The 20,193-nt window shown below is 40.5% G+C and overlaps 1 protein-coding gene across 3 annotated transcripts in view; it reads left to right on the top strand.

Annotated features, from left to right (window-relative positions):
• LOC149229489 (uncharacterized) overlaps positions 1-20,193 on the top strand; it is an 81,149-nt gene that overhangs the window by 2,243 nt on the left and 58,713 nt on the right. For 2 of the 3 annotated variants that reach the window (XM_089378668.1, XM_089378667.1), the window contains exons 5-10: positions 388-476; positions 3,601-3,694; positions 3,777-4,135; positions 4,312-5,228; positions 5,373-5,484; positions 5,750-5,838. In XM_089378668.1, coding sequence (XP_089234794.1) covers positions 388-476; positions 3,601-3,694; positions 3,777-4,135; positions 4,312-5,228; positions 5,373-5,484; positions 5,750-5,838 — 1,660 coding nt within the window. Of the gene's footprint in view, positions 1-387; positions 477-3,600; positions 3,695-3,776; positions 4,136-4,311; positions 5,233-5,372; positions 5,485-5,749; positions 5,839-20,193 lie in introns of all 3 variants that reach the window. The other variant, XM_089378669.1, reaches the window with a different exon arrangement.

Genomic DNA, 20,193 nt, shown 5'->3' with positions numbered 1-20,193 from the left:
TGGTGAATTCTAAAATGCTTGTATATCTATTTGGTCACATTTCAATTGTGCTTGCGTCGTGCGTGGATTTTTTGTACATGTTATTTTAATTTATGATTCTACACTCCCCTGGATTATTCAACAGGACTTTGCATAAATTTGAAATCGTGTCAAGCATGAATGGCCTTTTGTTTTCTTTACATTGCCAAGCAATATTTGTCTGCAATAAGTGCATTGAGAGGAACATACCTCCAACGGTCCATATTATGGTAGAAGTGCTGACAACTGAATCTTACACTAGACTAACTTATTCTGTCAGTCACAGTTCCCTTGTATGAATAAGGTTACCGTCAATTTCTTGAGTCCAGGAACTGGCAGTTGTGTTTAACTCAGCCTTTTCATTTGCAGTTCATCTGGATCAAATTTGAATTCACAGAGGGATCCCAGTAACATGGAAAATGTGGAAGAATTTTTTGCAGCTTTTGAACGTCAGGAGGGTAAGATTCTATTTTTCTAATGATTTTCTAAAACTAGGATTCATTGATTTTATTGCTTTTTCCTTTTATGATCATAAAAAATTAAGATTCATTAAAGAAAATTTGGCACGGAAATGGTTTTTTTACAGCTTTTTGATGTCCGGGAGAGTTACTCTTCTATCTTGTTTATGCTTTTTTGGTAAAAATTCGTGTGCAATTTTTTCAAAATTAAGTAATAATTGGCCTTTTCAGCAGAAATCAAACAACTTAGATATCAGTCACGTCATTGACTTTTATGTAAAATTTGATATAGTGGTTGCATAATTTGAACCGGTGGTTAGAAATATGTTTTTTGGGGAAGTGAGATGTCAATTCTAATTTCTATTGCCTTCAAGTCATGAAAATATATAGATACAAAGAGCATGGATGCTAAAGGACCTGTTTGCCTGAAGAAAATCAGATCAACTGTAAGAGATCTTCAATGAGCCTCCTTGATTGTATAGTTCACAGAAAAACCAAGAAAACCAAAGGCGCTCGCCCATAGGGAAACCAGGCCAGAACATAGTTTAATATTGGAGTTAACCAGCATAGAGTGGGTCATACAACAGGGTGAGTTTGCAATGTAGGAAATAAAATTTGCCTTCAATTGGGATTTGATGATGCAGATGTAATAAAAAAGGAAATTTAAACTGACGCACCAGAGTCAAAACACATGGAAATGGCTAATATTTGGGAGTAAGTAATTGTTATCTCTAGTGGAGACCGAGGTGCACTTCATTCTTGGATGCCCTGTCTACTATGAGATCAGAGGAAGGTTTCATTGCTTGTTCAGAGATTCTCAGACCCTCGCTGACTTTTTCAAGTATCCCGATCAGAGATGTTTGGCCCTATATATGCAGGAGGCTCTTAGGTTCTGAGCGCATATTCTTCAGCCTCCCATCAGACCAGACCCCACACAGAGGATCACGACATTTTTCAGGGTACTACCTTTAGACAGGGGCACCAAGAGATCGATTGATACCAGTACGTATCCAGACTCCAGATCAGTGAGGATCTGTGGGACCTCACCTTGCCACACGAGATCTCAGTAGCAGTTCTGTCTCAGATCCGTTCTTGGGAGACGGACTAGGTCCTCCAGCATTCAGCTGCATGCGAACCCCCCTAGGAAACGATTTAGTGGACAGTCTGCACTTGCCATTGACTCTTCATCGGGCCAACAGACTTTGTTGAGTTTCTTCAGTGTTATTCATTCAGTCTCAGATGTTAGGAGAGATGGGTCTGATCCTCAGACCTATTAGCTCATGGATCTTCTCTGCTATGGCCAGATGTTGATTTACTTCATGCATTGTATTTTTATAGGAGACCGTTTGGTTCTCCCACTTTGTATATACATCAGTGTACTCAACAGTCACTTTGACCTACTTTGTGGTCATTAGTTGGACATTATATATAATTATCTTATCTTATCTTATCTATAATATATATACAAAGAGACCAACCAGCCTCTCTTTGTGTAGCCAGAATAGCCTGTCTGTGTAACGGGGAAAGGGATTGTGTCGCTCAAAGGAGCCATATGCTCAGAAGTGTGGGGAGGAGATCTATTTTTAACCCAGCTACGAAATTTTAAAATAGTTTTTCAACCACCTTATCAACCTTTGTTTTTGGTTGCAGAAGTTAGCCTACACAGCATCGGTTATAAACCTATAAATAGTTATTTTAATTTATAGTGATTTCCTATTCCGATAAAGCATCTTGAAGACATCAAGCTGTTTACCAAAGCATTTAATATATTTACTCTTTGGACAAACTATCTATAATTATTGACCCTGTTAAATAATGTACGCATGCCCATTCCTCGTCCTTGTTTTAGATGGGATTTCTTTCTGTTAGTCAAAATTCCGGAACACATCAAAATGTGCTTCCTGGGCCTGTGCAATCTAGTTAACGAAATAGCATAAGGGACTGCAAGAGATAGGCATAATGTGGTAGGCTACTTTCGAAATTTAGTATGTATTAAGCTTGCAACTTTGATATTAGTATGTATTAAGCGTGCAATTTTGATATATGGCAGTAGGAGATATAACTTGAAAGCTTTCATGAAGGAAGCAGAATGGTCACAAGCTGAATATGAGCCATCCTTCCGTGAATACTGACGGAGCTAGTATCTCAGTAGCATTGGCAACTTTCATTCTCATTAGTCTTGTATTCACTGGACAGCTTCTTACAGATCACATGCTCTCCCAAATTGATTATCAATCTAAATTTGCATACCTGATGGGCTTGACAGAATGTTTTGTGAACGATACCAAAACTTACCAAGCAGGGTACTCAATCTTTATAATCAAATATAATCCCTATCCTTAATTACTTGTAATTTATTTTCCTTTTCTTACACTATATTGAGGAGGCAAAATTACTGTGTTTGAAACTTTGAACTTTGAGCAACCCAGTATCATATACAAAATATTCTACGTTCTGCAAATGGTTGCAACTACCTGGTCCATTCTAGTGAATGATTAAAGGGTTGTTTGTTATCATACAGACATTTTTAGTTTTTCTGAGTTAAACTTATGTTGGAAGTTACTACCTAGTTTCTTTCACCTCAGTTGACAAGCTTAAGTGAGAATTATCTTCCAGATAGAGGAGTACCAGCTCTAATGGATCCCCACAAAGATTCCTCTTGTCATTTGCTTCTTTTCTCTTGTGAGAAAAAGGATATCAACGTGCATTAATGGATATAGGTTTGTCAGAGTGGGCTTCAGAAAACCATGGAGCAAGACTTGGCCTTTGTAAATTTTGATTATGGCTTTGGGCATTTTAGAGTGAATATAAAATTGTTCTACAGATTTGCCTATTTTAACCCATGGATTTGTTGATTTTTAAAACCATATCAATACATAAACAATGTTGAATGTCCACTACTTATCATATTTGTCAAAGGGTCTTTGCTGGGCCTGTCGTTGTTCAATAACTTTCAGTTTGAGTAAATGTAAAAATATTGTGTTGTTTGTCTAAATTGACTTTATGTTGAATAAGACTTTTGAAGTTTTGTATCTAGTACCTACTATCCTACTATAGTATAGCTTTATTTACCCTATTATTAACTAATTTGAAAAGTGGCTTAGCATGATTTTTTTGATTACAGCTGCAGAAAGAATAATGAGAAAATGGAGGGGAGAAAAATCACCCGTTTGCGGTCAATCTCTTAAGACACGTGTCAGACGACAAGGGACGGGCAGGTGTGTGGATTCTATCTTGGTACTTGAGTGATAGTATTGGTTGGTTGTGTAGCATGTTTAATATGCTTCCCTTGGTTGCCAGGAAAACAATGCCCAGGAAATATGATGTAAAGCTGCTTGGGAACACTGAAAAGATTATGGAATTAGATGAAGAAAAACTGGAGATAGAGGAGGAAGAATGCCCATTGTCTACTTTCACTGGCTCTGAAGGACAGACTTGTGAATTGAAAACTGAAGCTGGAAATAGAGAAATAAATAATGGCACATCGCTTAAAGAGTCAGGAAATAAAGAATCTCTTCCTGAGACTGCTATTAATGAATTGCAGTTCCAAAAGGATGCTCAGTTGGATAGCAACTTGCGGAGTGCTATGCACATTCAAGATCAGCATAGTATGGCACATTGTGCTGATGATCTCCAACTAGATCCATTTCAAGGAAAAGGTTTGATAGTGTATTGTTTCTTCAACAATTGAAATTGACAATGCCCCACATAGTTATCGAAGAGATTTTTTTCACTCCTACTTTTGTACTCTAGGTAATTCTCTGGTTCATTTTTTGTCTACTTAAAAGTTACACCTATGTTATTTAACTCATTTTTCCTTTGTTGAAAAATGCAGGAATCATCTCTACATTTGAAACTGAAGAAACAGTCAACATGCCCCCCAAGAATTTGTTGTCATCTTTTGACAATTCCATGGGAAGCGCTCTCGAGAGGTTATTAAATGAGTATATGAAAACAGATTCAGAGAACATACAGAAGGGGCCATTCACTAGATCTGGACTTGGGAACTATGAGATAGGAAACCCACATCCAAAAGATGCACAATTTGACACATTGAATACCTTGCCACAATCCCAGACTGAGTCAAGTAACACTATCAATTCACAATCCTTAAGTGTGGATGAAGTAAGAACTCTATTGCAGCTTGGGCAGTTGCCAAAAGGATTTGCAGGTTCTGATAGAACACCACCTCAGATGCTAACAAAAACTGGCAGTCCATTAACGTCTCCGACTCCACCTTCAAGAATTTCAGATGCTCTCGGGTCAAGGAGGAAGAGAAGCAATGGGGATAGAAGTACATCTGAAAATAGAGATGAAGTGGTACCCAAGGAAAAAACTAAATGGCAGCTTGGGCACTTGCCAAAGGAATTTGCAGGGTCTGATAGAATGCCACCTGAAGAAATTCATCCGAAGCAAACAAAATATGTCAGTCCATCAATGTCCCCAACTCTACCTTCAAGATCTTCGGCTGCTCTTGGGTCAAGTAAGAAGTGCAGAAGTGGGGTTAAGGGTACATCTGTAGATGCATGTAAACCATGCTCAGGAGATAAAGATGAAGAGGCACCCGAATATGCCACATCAAACCCTTCAAAGCAAGGGGGGAGCAGTGGGGTAAGAAGATTGAGTTTTGGTGGTGCTTCTCAATCACCAGATCTTGCTGTAGTTAACAGCAAGGAAGGTGTCAATGATGTCATGGCCATGGATTTAATGAATTTTAGATCTCCTTCCAAACAATTTGGGGAGGATGACGAGGCAAGTATTTCTGTGTTACTGTTGATTTTGCGGTATATGATTCTCAGTTTATTGTTAGTATGTGTCATGAAACAACATTGTGAATGGACCAGGAAGGAGTGACTAAAAATATCACTTGTTGCAATGTTTATTGCTTATTTCCAGGTAGAAATGGTGAGAGGTGATGTAGACTTCTCAAATGAAATTGTCTTGATCCCTGAAAGGAGCACTCCAGTGAGCAGTAGTGGACCAACTAATTGCAATGCAGTTGGATCAGGTAGGTTTTCTCCATATTTACCTCCAATCCTTATTATAGGCAAATATGCCCTTTCGCTTGAAAACAGCCAATTTTGAATCAGGCTGTCTTAATGAAGGTTGCAGTTTTCAAGTTTGGGAGAGAATGTGAATGAACAATGAATGTGTATAAGGTTGCTCTTTATTTAAGGGGACCACTGTTTTTCATTCATTTTTATCTTACAATAGTTTTTACTAAATCCAGAGTGACAGCTAATATGTTTAAAACTTTAATCATGTTGGTTTAGGACATCCTGTGAACGATGCTCATGGTTCTGCAATAGGGCAGCAAGTTGAAGAATCTCCAGTAGCATTTCACAAAAGAAATGCCAAAAAGGTTGGTGAGAATTTCACAAGAATCAATGTTACTTTTTAGGTTAAGCTCAATTGCCATTCTTCTCATTTATTGAATGCATATTTTATCATGGTTTAAACTCTGTTGCGTGTACATGTGTCAAAGTTAGTAGAAAAGAAGCCACAATATGGTTAGTCATCTCATGCCTAACCATTTTCTCTTTTCTCAGGGTATTCTTTCTAAGTTAATATCATTGTCACGGGGCATTAGTCATTACAGACTTTCTGTTAAAACCCAAATTGAATCCAAGGAACTGTGGAGACATAAGCCTTTTTTCCCTGTGTTGTCATATCCTTAAACCCCAAATATCTCCTATTTAGTATCCATTGGAATTGCAGTCTCGTGCTTCTTTTTCAGCTATATTCATATTGTTACTGGCTAGTCAAAGGGCTGCCTCAATGTGGTTGTTGGCATATTGATGTCGTAAAACTAGGGCCTATTGAATGATCACAAATATTATGAAAAACTAACTATAAGACAATAGTTTTAGAGGGATATTTTAATAGAACAAAAAATCAAATATTAAGCATATTTATTTGCTGCAGTGGCACTAATAATCTTTGTCCAGAAGAATCTTCTTGAAGTAGCTTTCCAGGTTGAGATCCAACATTGTCAGTCTAAAATTCAGTGCATATTTATAGCATAATGCTCCCTCTTTAATGGGTATGTACTATGTTGCACACGATACCTCAGACCGTACTCCACTGTACTTCTTAGGTACCTCAACACATGTAATGTCCCAAGGGAATTTTGCCCTTAGGGTTTTATTTTTGTCTAGGGTTTCAAAATATCATGAAAAGAGTTATATACCATAACAGTAGTGCACATTCATCTATTCATATAACAGTAGGTATCGTTAATAATATAAAGATATTCAACAGCAAACTACTATAGATTGGGACTATCTGTCCACCAAAACAATCCCAACTGTAATGTTAATATTCAACCGTAGTGGTCTCCAGACGTCTTGGTCCTAGGCTGAACTATGAGTTCCTGATATATGTGGCTTGCGTGCTGTTGCATATATCTGGGGAGGTTGCTAGTTCCCTATCAAAATTCTCTTTTAAAAAAAAAATATTCCTGTTACAGTAGTGAAATTAAATCAAGAATGCTGTTCCCACAAAACTTCAATCCACTTACAGAATAGTTGACTTAGAATCTGCTATACTATTTATACCCTACTAAATTGAATGCCTTGTTTCCTGGGGGAGGTTGCTAGTTCCCTATCAAAATTATCTTTTAAAAAAAGATATTCCTGTTACAGTAGTGAAATTAAATCAAGAATGCTGTTCCCACAAAACTTCAATCCACTTACAGAATAGTTGACTTAGAATCTGCTATACTATTTATACCCTACTAAATTGAATGCCTTGTTTCCTTTACAGTCCTGCTTCTCAGGTCTGTATGCTGGCTATCGCTGACCTGCTGAACCAACTTGTGTTGACAGAGTCTTCTTTAGTTGCTATACAGGAACCCTAGCCAGGTGCTGTAGGAAGATCCTCAACCAGCCACAGTGGTTGCCATCAATCAGTCACAATTCTACCATTTAGTCTGCTGCAGGGAGACCTTAGGGAAACCCTCACAGGCTGCCATAGGAAGCCCTTGACAAGGAGGTACTGCCTTCACGTGCTCCAACAAAGGTTCTGTCCAGGTAACCTTTATCCGCAGCCTCAGTTCCAGCTCGGCCACAGTGTTGTTCCTTAATCTGCCTCGTAACAAGCCTGGGAATGGGGGTCCCGAATGTTGATTTTTTTGTAGCATTGGGAGGTATTCTTGTATGGCAAAAGGGGTCTCCAAGTCGGCCCAACCAAATGAAAGGGCGTGTCGCCTGGATTATTTTGCCCCATTCAACAAGTATAAATAGATGATGTGACATCTCATTTTCTCCACCAAGCAAGAGCAATTCATCTTCTCTCTCATTATCATCTTATCTCTCTTGGATAGCCGCACATGTGACATCCCAACTGTAATGTTAATATTCAACAGTAGTGGTCTCCGGACATCCCAATCCTAGGCTGAATTATGAGTTCCTGATATATCTGGCTTGTGGGCTGTTCTGGGGAGGTTGCTAGTTCCCTATCAAAATTATCTTTTAAAAAAAATATTCAACAGTAGTGAAATTAAATCAAGAATGCTGTTCCCACAAAATTTCAATCCACTTACAGAATAGTTGACTAAGAATCTACTATACTATTTATACCCTACTGAATTGAATGCCTTGGTTCCTTTATAGTCCTGCTTCTCAGGTTTGTATGCTGACTATCGCTGACCTGCTGAACCAACATGTGCTGACAGAGTCTTCTTTAGTTGCTATACAGGAGCCCTAGCCAGGTGCTGTAGGAAGATCCTTAACCAGCCGCAGTAGTTGCCATCAATCAGCCACAATTCTACCATTTAGTCTTCCACAGGGAGACCTTAGGAAATCCTAACAGGCTGCCGTAGGAAGACCTTGACAAGGATGTACTGCCTTAACGTGCTCCAACAACGGTTCTGTCCAGGTAACCTTTATCTGCAGCCTCACGTCCAGCTCGGCCACAGTGTTGTTCCTTAATCTGCCTCCTAACAAACCTGGGAATGGGGCTCCCGAATGTTGGTTTTTTTTGTAGCATTGGGAGGTATTCTCGTATGGCAAAAGGGGTCTCCAACTCGGCCCAACCAAATGAAAGGGTGTGTCGCTTGGATTATTTTGCCCCATTCGACAAGTATAAATAGATGATGTGACATCTCATTTTCTCTACCAAGCAAGAACAATTCATCTTCTCTCTCATTATCATCTGCTGAAATTTCTAAGTATTACTCGTTAGAAATTTTATCTGTATTCTTTGGTTTATTTCGCCTACTTGTTTAATTACTAACAAGTTATTAACCATATAAACACTGAAATAAACACAATACAGTCTCAGCCATCTACAGATCAACAACTGAAAGAAATAGACACACAAGTGACACCGTTATTTTTGGACAATCGTCCCCTGAAAAAAAACCCAACTTGGGAAAACTGGTGCAGCAATTCTGAGGGTTATATTATTATGCAGTGTTTCTGAGTACAACTGGGTGCCAAACTGGCTCACCCTACAGAGAAAAATAACCTGACAATAATACCTCTCTTCGGAAGTAGATATTCAAAAAGTATGCCCCACGAAACCCTCTACAGCAAAATCTAAAGCACTGCGTCAGCCCTCCTGGCCTTTGCGTTAGCCTGAAACCCTTTGCGTCAGCCTTCTGAGGCTCTGCGTAGCCTCTCTGGTTCTCTGTGTCACTCCTGCAGCCTCTGCGTGGATGATGCAGACCCTTTTGGCCTCTGCGCAGTCCGTGCTAGCCTTTGCGTGGCTCCCTCTGGCTCTGCGTCTGCCTCTCTGCCTGTGCGTTGGTCTTTTGACACTATCTCTGCCTTTTTGCTCGTATTCACTGCCTCTTGCTACAACTCTGATCACTGATTCAATTTCTCTTAGCAAACCCTGCTCTAGAAAATCGAATCACTGATCACTCTGGTGTGTTTTCCAACTGACCCTCAAGCCTCTTATACTTTTCTCGTTGGTCTTTCAACGACCGAGATTAAATCTCTAATCAACGACTAAGATTAGATTTGGCTTGATGCATGACTTTTGGAACCTTCTAACCCAATTTTATATTAAAACCCATTAATATTTTATTTTTTCCTAAGTTTAGACTTAGGAATTCCATTAAAAATATTAATTATTTTAATATCTCCCAAACCGGATACAATCTGTCAAAACCATTTATGGGTCTTGGAGATTTCATGTGCTTTAGCCTCTCCACCAATTTTCATGTCTAGAGCACATTCGCTGCTACCCCAAATCAACACTCCCTCTTATAGCAAGGACTGTGCTCTAGTAATACTCCACACTGAGCATCACCTTGATTATCCAACATCGGTCCCTGTGTTGATGCTAGGCCTCCCTGCCCAACATCCTTTGCATTGCTGCATCCTGTACTACTGCCCATGGCCCTGCCACTGCCACTGCTGCATCCGTACGGCAGCTCGCTCTGCATTCGTGCTGCTGTTGGTCCATCCTCCCAACACTGCATCTGCACTGCATCCCCCTCTCATCATGCTGCATCGTGCTATTGCATACTGCTACTGCACTGCAACTTAGTTACTGAGAAGTAAGTCACTGTTCCAACCAACTTCTGACATTCCTGTCAGGCTAGAAACACTCCCGATGCTGAAGCTCCCTTTGTCGCTAACAAGTGCTCCCTTTATTGACCTCTGTGTTGCTGCAACAACTCCCTGCATCTCGCACCGTTGCACACCTCTTTGTGCCATCTTGCACCGTTGCAACACTCCTGTGCCTCTCACACTGTTGCAGCCTGCTAGCCTCGTGCTGCCTGGGGACTCCTGCATTGTAGCACTCTCTACCGCTTCATCCGCATTCGTCTCTACCTACATCCACCAGTCCTGCTACTCCTCATCGTGGCTCTCGTAGCAAGGTATAATCTAAGAGGTTGGGTACCTCAAGGATCCTGCACCTCATCGCTTGTAGTCCGTCTGACTACAGCTCGATGTCTCCCTACTTCTTCTTAAGTGGCACATGAGCACTCATGCAACAATCGTCATCCTCTTCGACTTCTTTCTCCGCCCTCGCTGGCGCTGCCTTCGAGTCAGAAGCCTCTCCCTTACTCTTCTTCCTCGGACACTGGTTCGCATAGTGACCCAGTTCCCCACAATGGAAGCACTTGACCTTGGAGAGGTCCTTCTTTCTCTTCTCCTGCTTTCCAGCAGATGCTAGAGCTGCATCCTCTTCTCTTCCTTCTTGATCCTAACCCCTTTACCACTACTTCTTGCCTTGGTCAGCCGTCTGATCTCTTCTTGACGAAGATCCGCCCACAGTTCTTCCCAATCCGGAAGACTCGTCTTGCCCAGTATGCTTTGGACAAATGTCTTCCAGTTCTCGGAGATTGTGTTAAGTGCGGTCCTTACCATCAACTCCTGATTCGGCGTGGCCCCTATGGAAGTTAGTTGGTCACGGATCTCCTTCAACCGACCGAGGAAGACATCTATCTGCTCTCTTCTGCATTTGGTATGACCTTAGCTGATTCTCCGGGAGCATCTTCCTCTGCACGGAAGTATGCTGGTACAATGTCTTCAAAGTGTCCCACATCTTCTTTGCCGTTTCCTTCTCGGCAATATGTGGAACCACATGATCCTTGACCCCATCAAGGATGATATACTTTGCCTTAGCCATTGCCTCCTCGTACCTTTCATTAGCTATCGGGTCAACTGGGATAGCCATCACTCTCAAGGCGAAGCCCTTGAGATGATGTCTGTCTAGAATGGACAAGATCTTGGCCTTCCAGACCACAAAGTTGGACGCTTCGTCTAGCCTGTCCTGATTTCTCATTCACGGCCATCTCGTAGCTCTTCTCTGTCGACTCCTCCGAGTCTCTCTACTTCCTGCCTGGAAGTTCTTGGTTCGACTCCTGTTGAGTCTCTCTACTTCCCACCTGGAAGTTTTCAGTTCGAATCTTGCTGAGTCTCTCTACTTTCCATTTGGAAGTTCTCTTCTGGACTCCCTCTGAGTCCCGATTTCCCTCCTAGAAATCCTTCTGCCAACTGTCTAGTCGCTCCTCTTCGATCCTCTGTGCAACTGCAACAATGATCCAGATTCCTTGGCTAGAAATTCGCCTCGGCAGCAATTCCCTCTACCTTGGTCTTGCCCTGCTAGGTATTGTTCTGACTATAGTACCCCACTAGCTTCGCTCCTGCAAACTGCCCACAACTTCCTTTGCCCCAACAACTGAAGGATTGAGCCTCTTGGCTCTGCGCAATCCTGGCACCGGTGAAACAACTCCCTCATCCAACTGCGTCAGCCCTCCTGGCCTTTGCGTGAGCCTCTCTATGCCCTCCTCAGCCTTTGCGCTGGCCTCTCTCTGGCCCAGACTGATGACGCAGTCCCTCTGCGTCAACCCTTCCTCTTTTGCTTTTGCAAGGACTAATGTCACTCGGGATAGTTGATTTTGCTGCAAATGCTCTGCTCAGCTGATGCCTTCAGCTCTCCTGTGATCTGCAACCACGCTCTGAAACCATGTTGAAATTTCTAAGTATTACCCGTTGGAAATTTTATCTGTATTCTCTGGTTTATTTCGCCTACTTGTTTAATTACTAACAAGTTATTTAACCATATAAACACTGAAATAAACACAATGCAGTCTCAACCATCTACAGATCAACAACAGAAAGAAATAGACAAACACACAAGTGACACCGTTATTTTTGGACAATCGTCCCCGAAAAAAACCCAACTTGGGAAAACCAGTGCAACAATTCTGAGGGTTCATTATTATGCAGTCTTTTTAAGTACAATGGGTGCCAAACTGGCTCTCCCGACAGAGAAAAATAACCCGGAAGTAATACCTCTCTTCGGAAGCAGATATTCAAAAAGTCTGCCCCACGAAACCCTCTCCCTCACACTTTGAAGCACTGCATTAGCCCTCTTGGCCTTTACATCAACCTGAAACCTTTGCGTCAGCCTTTTGAGGCTTTGCGCAGCGTCTCTGGCTCTTTGCGTCACTCCTGCAGCCTTTGCGTGGATGACACATGCCCTTTTGGCCTCTGCGCAGTCCCTGCTAGCCTCTGCGTGGCTCTCTCTGGCTCTGCGTCTGCCTCTTTGCTGGTCTTTCGGCACTATCTCTGCCTCTCTGCCTCGTACTCACTGCCTCTCGCTGCAACTTTGATCACTGATTCGATTTCTCTTAGCAACCCCTGCTCTAGAAGATCGAATGACTGATCACTCTGGTGTGTTCTCCAACTGACCCTCAAGCCTCTTCTTATACTTTTCTCGTTGGTCCTTTAACGATCGAGATTAAATCTCTAATCAATGGCTAAGATTAGATTTGGCTTGATCCATGACTTTTGGAACCTTCTAACCTAGTTTTATATTAATACCTATTAATATTCTATTTTTTCCTTAGACTTAGGAACTCCTTTAAAAATATTAATTATTTTAATATCTCCCAAACTGGGTACAATTTGTCCAAACCATTTCTGGGTCTTGGAGATCTCATGTGCTTTAGCCTCTCCACCAATTTTCATGGCTAGAGCACATCCGATGCTACCCCAAATCAACATCATCTTATCTCTCTTGAATAGCCGCAAGTGTGAGGAGGCCGAGTTTGACTGAAGTTGACTGAACTGTTTTTGACCAAGTCTTGGAGGCTGCATGTGTAAATCTATTTCACTGTTGACCAAGTTGAAGGCTTGACTGCAATACAAATTTGACTGCGGTATAGATTTGACCACATATTGACTAAGGCCGAAGTTTGACTATTTGATCAGTGTTGACTTCTGTATATTGTGGTTGGTTTAACTAGTGTTAACTTGCTGCTGTTTTACCATGTTTGACTGGTACTTAGACTTGTATATTGGCACAAATTTCCAGACAAATTGCTGATTTGTAAACCTTGTTGAAGAATAATTTCTTCTAATGAAATGTTGCTGGGTTTTCTCCAGAGGTTGGGTTTCCCAGGGAAAATTTATTGTCTCTATTGTGCATGGTTGTCTTTTTGTGATCTTTATTCTTTCCGCTGTATTTACTGTTGAGATTTTCTGAAGTGCAATTATTCAATGATAACAGTGGCATAAATACTGGTTGAAAATCATCAAGAAGTAATTACCTGGCAGAAAATTGTATCTACGACATTCTTGCATAGAAAATTCAACATGGTATCAGAGATTTGTTGAAAGATCAATTGATGAAGTCAGCCTAAGAGACAATATTCAATAGCTTGATTGGTTTTTGGATCTTTCATCAAAATGGCGCCAAGTCTTAGAGTTGAAGATAGGTTGGATGGTGCTACCAATTTCAGATCTTGGAAGACCGAGATGCTTCTTACATTGGAAGAAAATGAGCTTTAGGATCATGTGGAGAAAGTCATTACAGAGCCAAAAGGATTTGAAGAGAAAGCCAAATATAAGAGGGATGTAGCCAAGGCTAAGAGAATCTTGATAGATTCCATAAAGGATCACTTGATTCCTCATGTTGCTGGTTTGAAGAGTGGCAAAAAAGTATAAGATGCTTTGGTGGGATTGTACGAGAGTAGTAGCATTAGTAGGCAACTAATCTTGAGGCATCAACATCAGAGTGTTATGATGTCTAGACTCTAGATTAGATTTTGTTGTTTCTTATCTTATGAGAGCCTCTCAGTTGAGAGATGAGCTTAGAGCCATTGGAGATTCTATTGATGATACATAATTTGTTACAGTGACTCTCAATGGATTCCCTTCCTCATGGGATCCATTTGTTCAAGGAATTTGTGCATAAGAGAAGCTACCCAAGTTTGATAAACTATGGACTGATTGTGTCCAAGAGGAGGCCAAACTGTTGTCCAAAAGCAACTTGCAGAATCTACAAGAAGAAACTCAAGCTCTTGCAACCCATGCAAGGAAAGGAAAAGGAAGACGAAGAAACTTAGTAAAGTTTGATAAGAAGAATACAAGTGGAAGACCTGCTCCAACTTAGGATCAAAAGAAGGATATGTCAAAGATCAAGTGCTTCAATTGTCGTGATTTTGGACACTATGCTTCCCTATGTCCTTAGAAGAAAATGAAGAGAAACAAGCGTGCATTAGCAACCATGTTGTTGTTGATGATGAGCTTCCACCACATAAGAAGTTGAAGGAATATTTCCTTGTCTTCGCTCTTACGGGCACTATTACAGATGGCAACGATGTTAGGTTGGTGGACAATGGTGCTTTTAGGCACATGACTAGTTTTCGAGATGCTCTCACTGATTTGATAGAGAGAGACTCAACATTATAGGTGGAACTTGGGGATAAATCCATATATGTAGTGAAAGGAGTTGGATCAATAATGTTTCAGCTAGAGTATGAAGATTCACTTCACATGAGAGATGTTTTGTTTGTACCAGGATTGAAGAAAAACTTGCTCTCTATCCCAACATTAGAGGATAGAGGATACAAAGTTGCATTTGTGGATGGATATGTTCTTATATGGCCTAAGGGCTCGAACATGGACTCAACAGGTTTGATTAGTGTTTGAGAGGGAGGGAAATGCAAACTGATAAGATGGCCAACCCAAGCATTGGTACATGATAGTATTAGTCAATGTGAGTTATGGCATCGAAAATTTGCTCACTTGCATTACAGGGCTTTACAAGCATTGAGGAAGTTGGTTACAGGTCTTCCAAAGCTTCAGGTGGAGCATGATGGTGTTTATAGGGGATGTGCACTCGGCAAGAATGGTAAGAGATCTTTTTCGAGCAATGATAGTAGGTCCAAGGGGATATTGGATCTAGTGCATTCAGATATTGCAGTGACTAGGAAGAGGCCAATGTAGCTTCGTGACACTTTGCAGGATGCAAAGAAGCATGCAACTCTTAGAGTTACTTTCAGGGAGAGTAAACGACCATAAAGGTACTCGGGTTATATGGCATTGATGAGCAACATTATTGATTCCGAGTCTTCTATTTATGAGGAGGCAACATGCCAATAGCTTTGGAAGGATGCCATGATGGAGGAGTATCAGTCTATCATGAAGAATGATGTGTGGGAGATAGTTTCGAGACCAGAAGGGAAGTCAGTGGTGATTTCCAAGTGGATTTATAAGATCAAGCATGCAACAGATGGTAGCATCGAGAAGTACAAAAGGAGGTTCGTGGTAAGATGGTTCTCCTAGAAAGAGGGAGTGGACTATGGCGAGATGTTTGCTCCAATCACCAAGTACACTTCTATTAGAACTATTGTTTCTCTTGCTTTAGTTATGGGTTGGAAGATACATCAGATGGATGTAAAGACTACATTCCTCAATGGTCTGATTGAGGAGGAGGTGTACATAGATCAACCTTAGGGCTTCGAAGGTGCTTGGGAAGGAGTCCCATGTTTACAGATTGAAGAAGGCTTTGTACGGACTCAAGTAGGCACCTAGGGCATGGTATTCTAGGATTGATGGATACTTTATGAGCTTGGGCTTCACCAAGAGTGTTGTGGATCTTGACCTTTACTTCATGATTGTTGATGGTGATCCTTTGATCTTGGGGCTGTTTGTGGATGATCTGTTCCTAACTAGAGCAGAGAGGCTCATTGTCAGGTGCAAGAGGGAGTTGGCTTCAAAGTTTGAGATGAAGGAACTTGGCCTGATGCACTATTTCTTGGGATTAGAGGTGTTGCAGAGACTTGACGAGAACTTCTTGGGACAAGGGAAGTACATTGTTTAGATTTTGAGGAGATTCGACATGATGGATTGGAAGTCCATGACTACACCTATGGAGACCAATCTGAAGAAGCTGAGTGATTTCGCTTCAAATTTTGATTTGGTGGATGCCACGATGTATAGGCAATTGATTGGATCCTTGATGTACCTTATTAACACTAGGCCGGATATTTGCTTTGCAGTGAACACCCTAAGCCAGTATATGGTCGAGTCGAGGCAGGTACATTGGGTTGCACCAAAGTATGTGTTGAGGTACCTGCGTGGTACAGTTGGATATAGTTTGAGATATGTCTCAAGTGGTGAATTTGTTAGTTTTTGTAGCATCGAAGGTGTTCTAGTCTCGAAACTTTGTGGAGAGGCTAAGACACAGTTCTCCATAACCCATAAATATTTTCTGGAAATTCCAACTAGAAATATGATCTTTCACATCCTTAGCCTCCAGTGATCCACTTGAGTCAAGTTGAAGCATAATGGTATCAAAACCCCTTATTGCATAATTGGAATCAATGTGAAGCTTTGCATGGAGATCTGAGTCCTCCTTAAAACTATTGAATAACTCTTGTGCTTCTTTAATGTGGTACGGAAAAGTTCCCAAGGGCTATGGTTGAGAGCCTCAACAGAGTGGAATAAAAAGATCACAAAGAAAACTCATGCAATCAGATCAAGCACTTGAATTCACAAAAGTTTGGACTAGAGACGTATCGAAGGTCCTATGTTTGAAGTAAATCTGGTAGGGTCCAAACCCTCAATCTTCTTCTAACATGTGAGGACTTGAAAATATATCACAGAGACACAATCAGGTCATCGAATTCAAAGTACAAGTATGTATATCTATATATATCATCGTAAGCATCATCACAAATTAACATTCATAAGATAACAATGCAATTTGGAAACAAGACATGAGTTTCTTTATTAACTGCAAGCATCAATCATAGGTGAAGCTACAACCTTATCCTAACCAAAGTTATTGACAAAACGTTCCTTCAGATCCATCGAGCCCGATCCATTTAAGACTTCCTCTCCAATATATGTAAGAAGAGCTAGGTAAGAAGGCTAAGTATCTTTGCAAGGAAGCAAGGGTTTCCTAGAGACTGGGACTGCAGGAAGCACGAGCAAATTGCAGACCTGATTTGGGAAAATTTGGGCATAATATGGATACCTCTCATTAGGATTGAATTAGGCCTAGCCATGGGGTGTATATATACCATCACAAACCAATTAATTCAATTAGGCCACAAGCTCCTGTAAGTGGGATTTCGCTATAATTCGTAAACCTCGCTTGATTTTTTTTTTTTTGTTTAATTGTTATCTATATATATATTTTTTGAAATTTAGTGCCCCCTTGCACTGATGCCATTGACATCGATCCACACACATTTGAATGAACGAGATCCAAGATCCCGTTGGACCTACTACTTCACATTCTTTCTAAGTTCTCACCCTATGTACAAGCCCTGTTGCTTGATACTGAACTCTTGGAGACCAGTGACAATCTCCCTCAGGATTGACAACACCATGTAGTGCAAGTGTTCCATTTTGTTGTGCCACAACTCACATGGGTTGTCACTGTTGAGTAACAAGGCTTGTACTGGCTTCCCTTGCAACCTCTAGAGACTGCCCTTTCTAATCGCAATGACCTTTAAGACTAGCTCCTTCTGGATATATGATTTCCTCACCCTTTTGAAATATCACAACAAATCCTCTGTCCTCCATAGTTGAGACTAAGAGCAAGTTCTTAGTTCCAATACATATTTCACATCATTAGCCTATAGTGATCCTCTTGAGTCAAGTTGGAACATAATGGTCCCAAAACCCCTTATTGCATAATTGGAATCATTGTGAAGCTTTGTGTGTAGATCTGAGTCCTCCATAAAACTATTGAATAACTCTTGTGCTGCTTTCATGTGGCATGATGCACCACTGTCCAAGTACCAAGCACTACTCGTGATGGTGCTGGTAGATAGACAAGAGACCAATGAGAATTCCTTTTTGAACTTCACTACAAACTCATCAAGTTGTACCTCTGTTGATGTTGATGTCTCTTGGGACTTCCCCTTCCCCTTCCCCTTTTTCTCCGAACGTTGTGATGCACAATGCTCATTCTTATGGCAAATGAAGCACTTGATTCTACTTAAGTCTTTGTTGCTCGATTGTATACTCAATTAATATGGCTCAAGGTGATAGGTAAGAGGTCTATAAGATGTGATAAAGCACCGACAAAACCTAGAAGGCCTAGATATTCTATGCCAAGATCCAAGTAATCTATTCCTAGACCAAATTGATGGTTGTTATAAGCTAGGGTTTTTTGATTTGCAAAGATAATGTACATGATATCATATAACAACAAAAGAGAAGGCCTTTTAATGGATATTCAACAAAAGGGAGTACGGCCTTCCAATAGACACCAAAAATTAAGGTTTATTGATGGAATTTTATGACTGAAAGCATGCATAAACGACAAATTAGAGATGTAACTATTGATGCAACAATGCTAGATTTTGCTTTTTGTAACTTATTAATGTAATTCCTAAATGAACCATAAATGTCAAACTTGAATTCACTTTCATGCAATTTTCCACATAAAAACCCGAGCTGCCAACCCTAGACATCTAGGAAAAAGGAAAGAGAAGAAGAAATTTAATTAATTAAAAGGGTGATCAACATAATAAAAGATTAGTGCCTTGACCTAATTTGGAAAATGGAGTCTTTTAGGGCTGTTTCAATGAAAACAACCTTGTTGAAGTAAGGGGAGGATGATTAGGACATCCAATCAATACCCTAGCGATTTCATTGTCAGTGGAGAATTTAAATATAAGGAATTCACACTCATAGTTTCCTTGTAGGCTTCAAGGAGAACAATTTTGCATGCTATAATGGAGCAAGATCTCAACATGGTTTATCATTTAATTATGGCACAAAATAAAAACCCTACTATGCAAATATAATATGAAAAACATAGAAAACAAGTATGAAACTTACGAAATTCTCCAGAGAAACACTTCATTCAATCCCATGAAAACATCTCCATGCAAGAAACCATCTCCAAGAGAAACTTTCACCATAAAAGGTTCACATTTTGCCCAAGTCGAATCTAGGAGACTAATTTGCACTCGTTTGGAGAAAAGAGTAATAAATGTGTGATGATCAAAATGAAATAAGTGGAGCCTTGTTAATTTTTATGGTATGTTCTATATGCTTGCAACAATTACTTCAATTTCTTATTAGCCTGATAACAATTCCACTAAAGATTTCAATCACAATAGATTTCAGTAACAATCACTTAGCATTTACTTTAGATCATCATTGACAGTAATTGTAGATAGAACCTCATCAACGATATGCACAAGAAGACAAGCCAAGACAATGAATACAAAGATTCAATTTAGTATAATGATGACAAAGTCAAAGTCAAGAATTTGACTATCCAAAGAAAGATGACCAACCAATATCCAAAACAAGAAGCCCAATTTGATCTTTCAAAAGTCTGCAATTCTGAGATTAGTCAACAACAATCAATATGCCCTAACCAGTCAAGTCAAACTAGGTCAAATCCCAGTCAAACAACCTCCAAATAAATCGGTCAAACAACCAATCAGTGTGGCCTCCCAAGCTGGTCAAAGGAGGGCCAAAAGAATCCAGAATTCTGCGGTCAAAGGAGAGAAGTCTGTGGTCAACGTTGGTCAACCTACCCAAAAATCCTCGAAATCTATGCTAGAAGATGTTGCCTGCCCAAATAGAGAATATTCCACAAAAATCACAATCAAACAGTGCCAAAACACCTTGGTCAACGCTGGTCATAGTCAACTACTGAAAGTCAATGTAGAGAAAAACAGAGCTGCCAAGAAACCCTTCGCACGTGTCTGCGTCGGGATGTATGAACCAATCAGATGATGAGAGAGGAATGTATGATGTGTTGATGGCAAAATGAGGTGACCTTAAGTTGTATTTATATGGATCAACATGGGGTTCAAAAGACATGTCTCTTGAGGAAGCGAGCCTACATGAAGAGGGGCGCGACTTGAAGAAGGGGCATTTGTAGGTGTCCAAAAAGTCTAATTTTTAAAGTGAAGGATGATCCCATCAAGGGTAGTCTAATGAGTGATGAGCCATCAAAAGAGGGGCTTCTAGGAAGAGGAATTAGCCCC

Source organism: Pinus tabuliformis, chromosome J, assembly GCF_031772625.1.
Source record: "Pinus tabuliformis cultivar Carrire ecotype Pingquan chromosome J, CPIR1, whole genome shotgun sequence".
Classification (NCBI taxonomy): domain Eukaryota; kingdom Viridiplantae; phylum Streptophyta; class Pinopsida; order Pinales; family Pinaceae; genus Pinus; species Pinus tabuliformis.
Note: the sequence above shows the minus strand (reverse complement) of the source record. Positions and strands in the feature narration are given on the sequence as shown.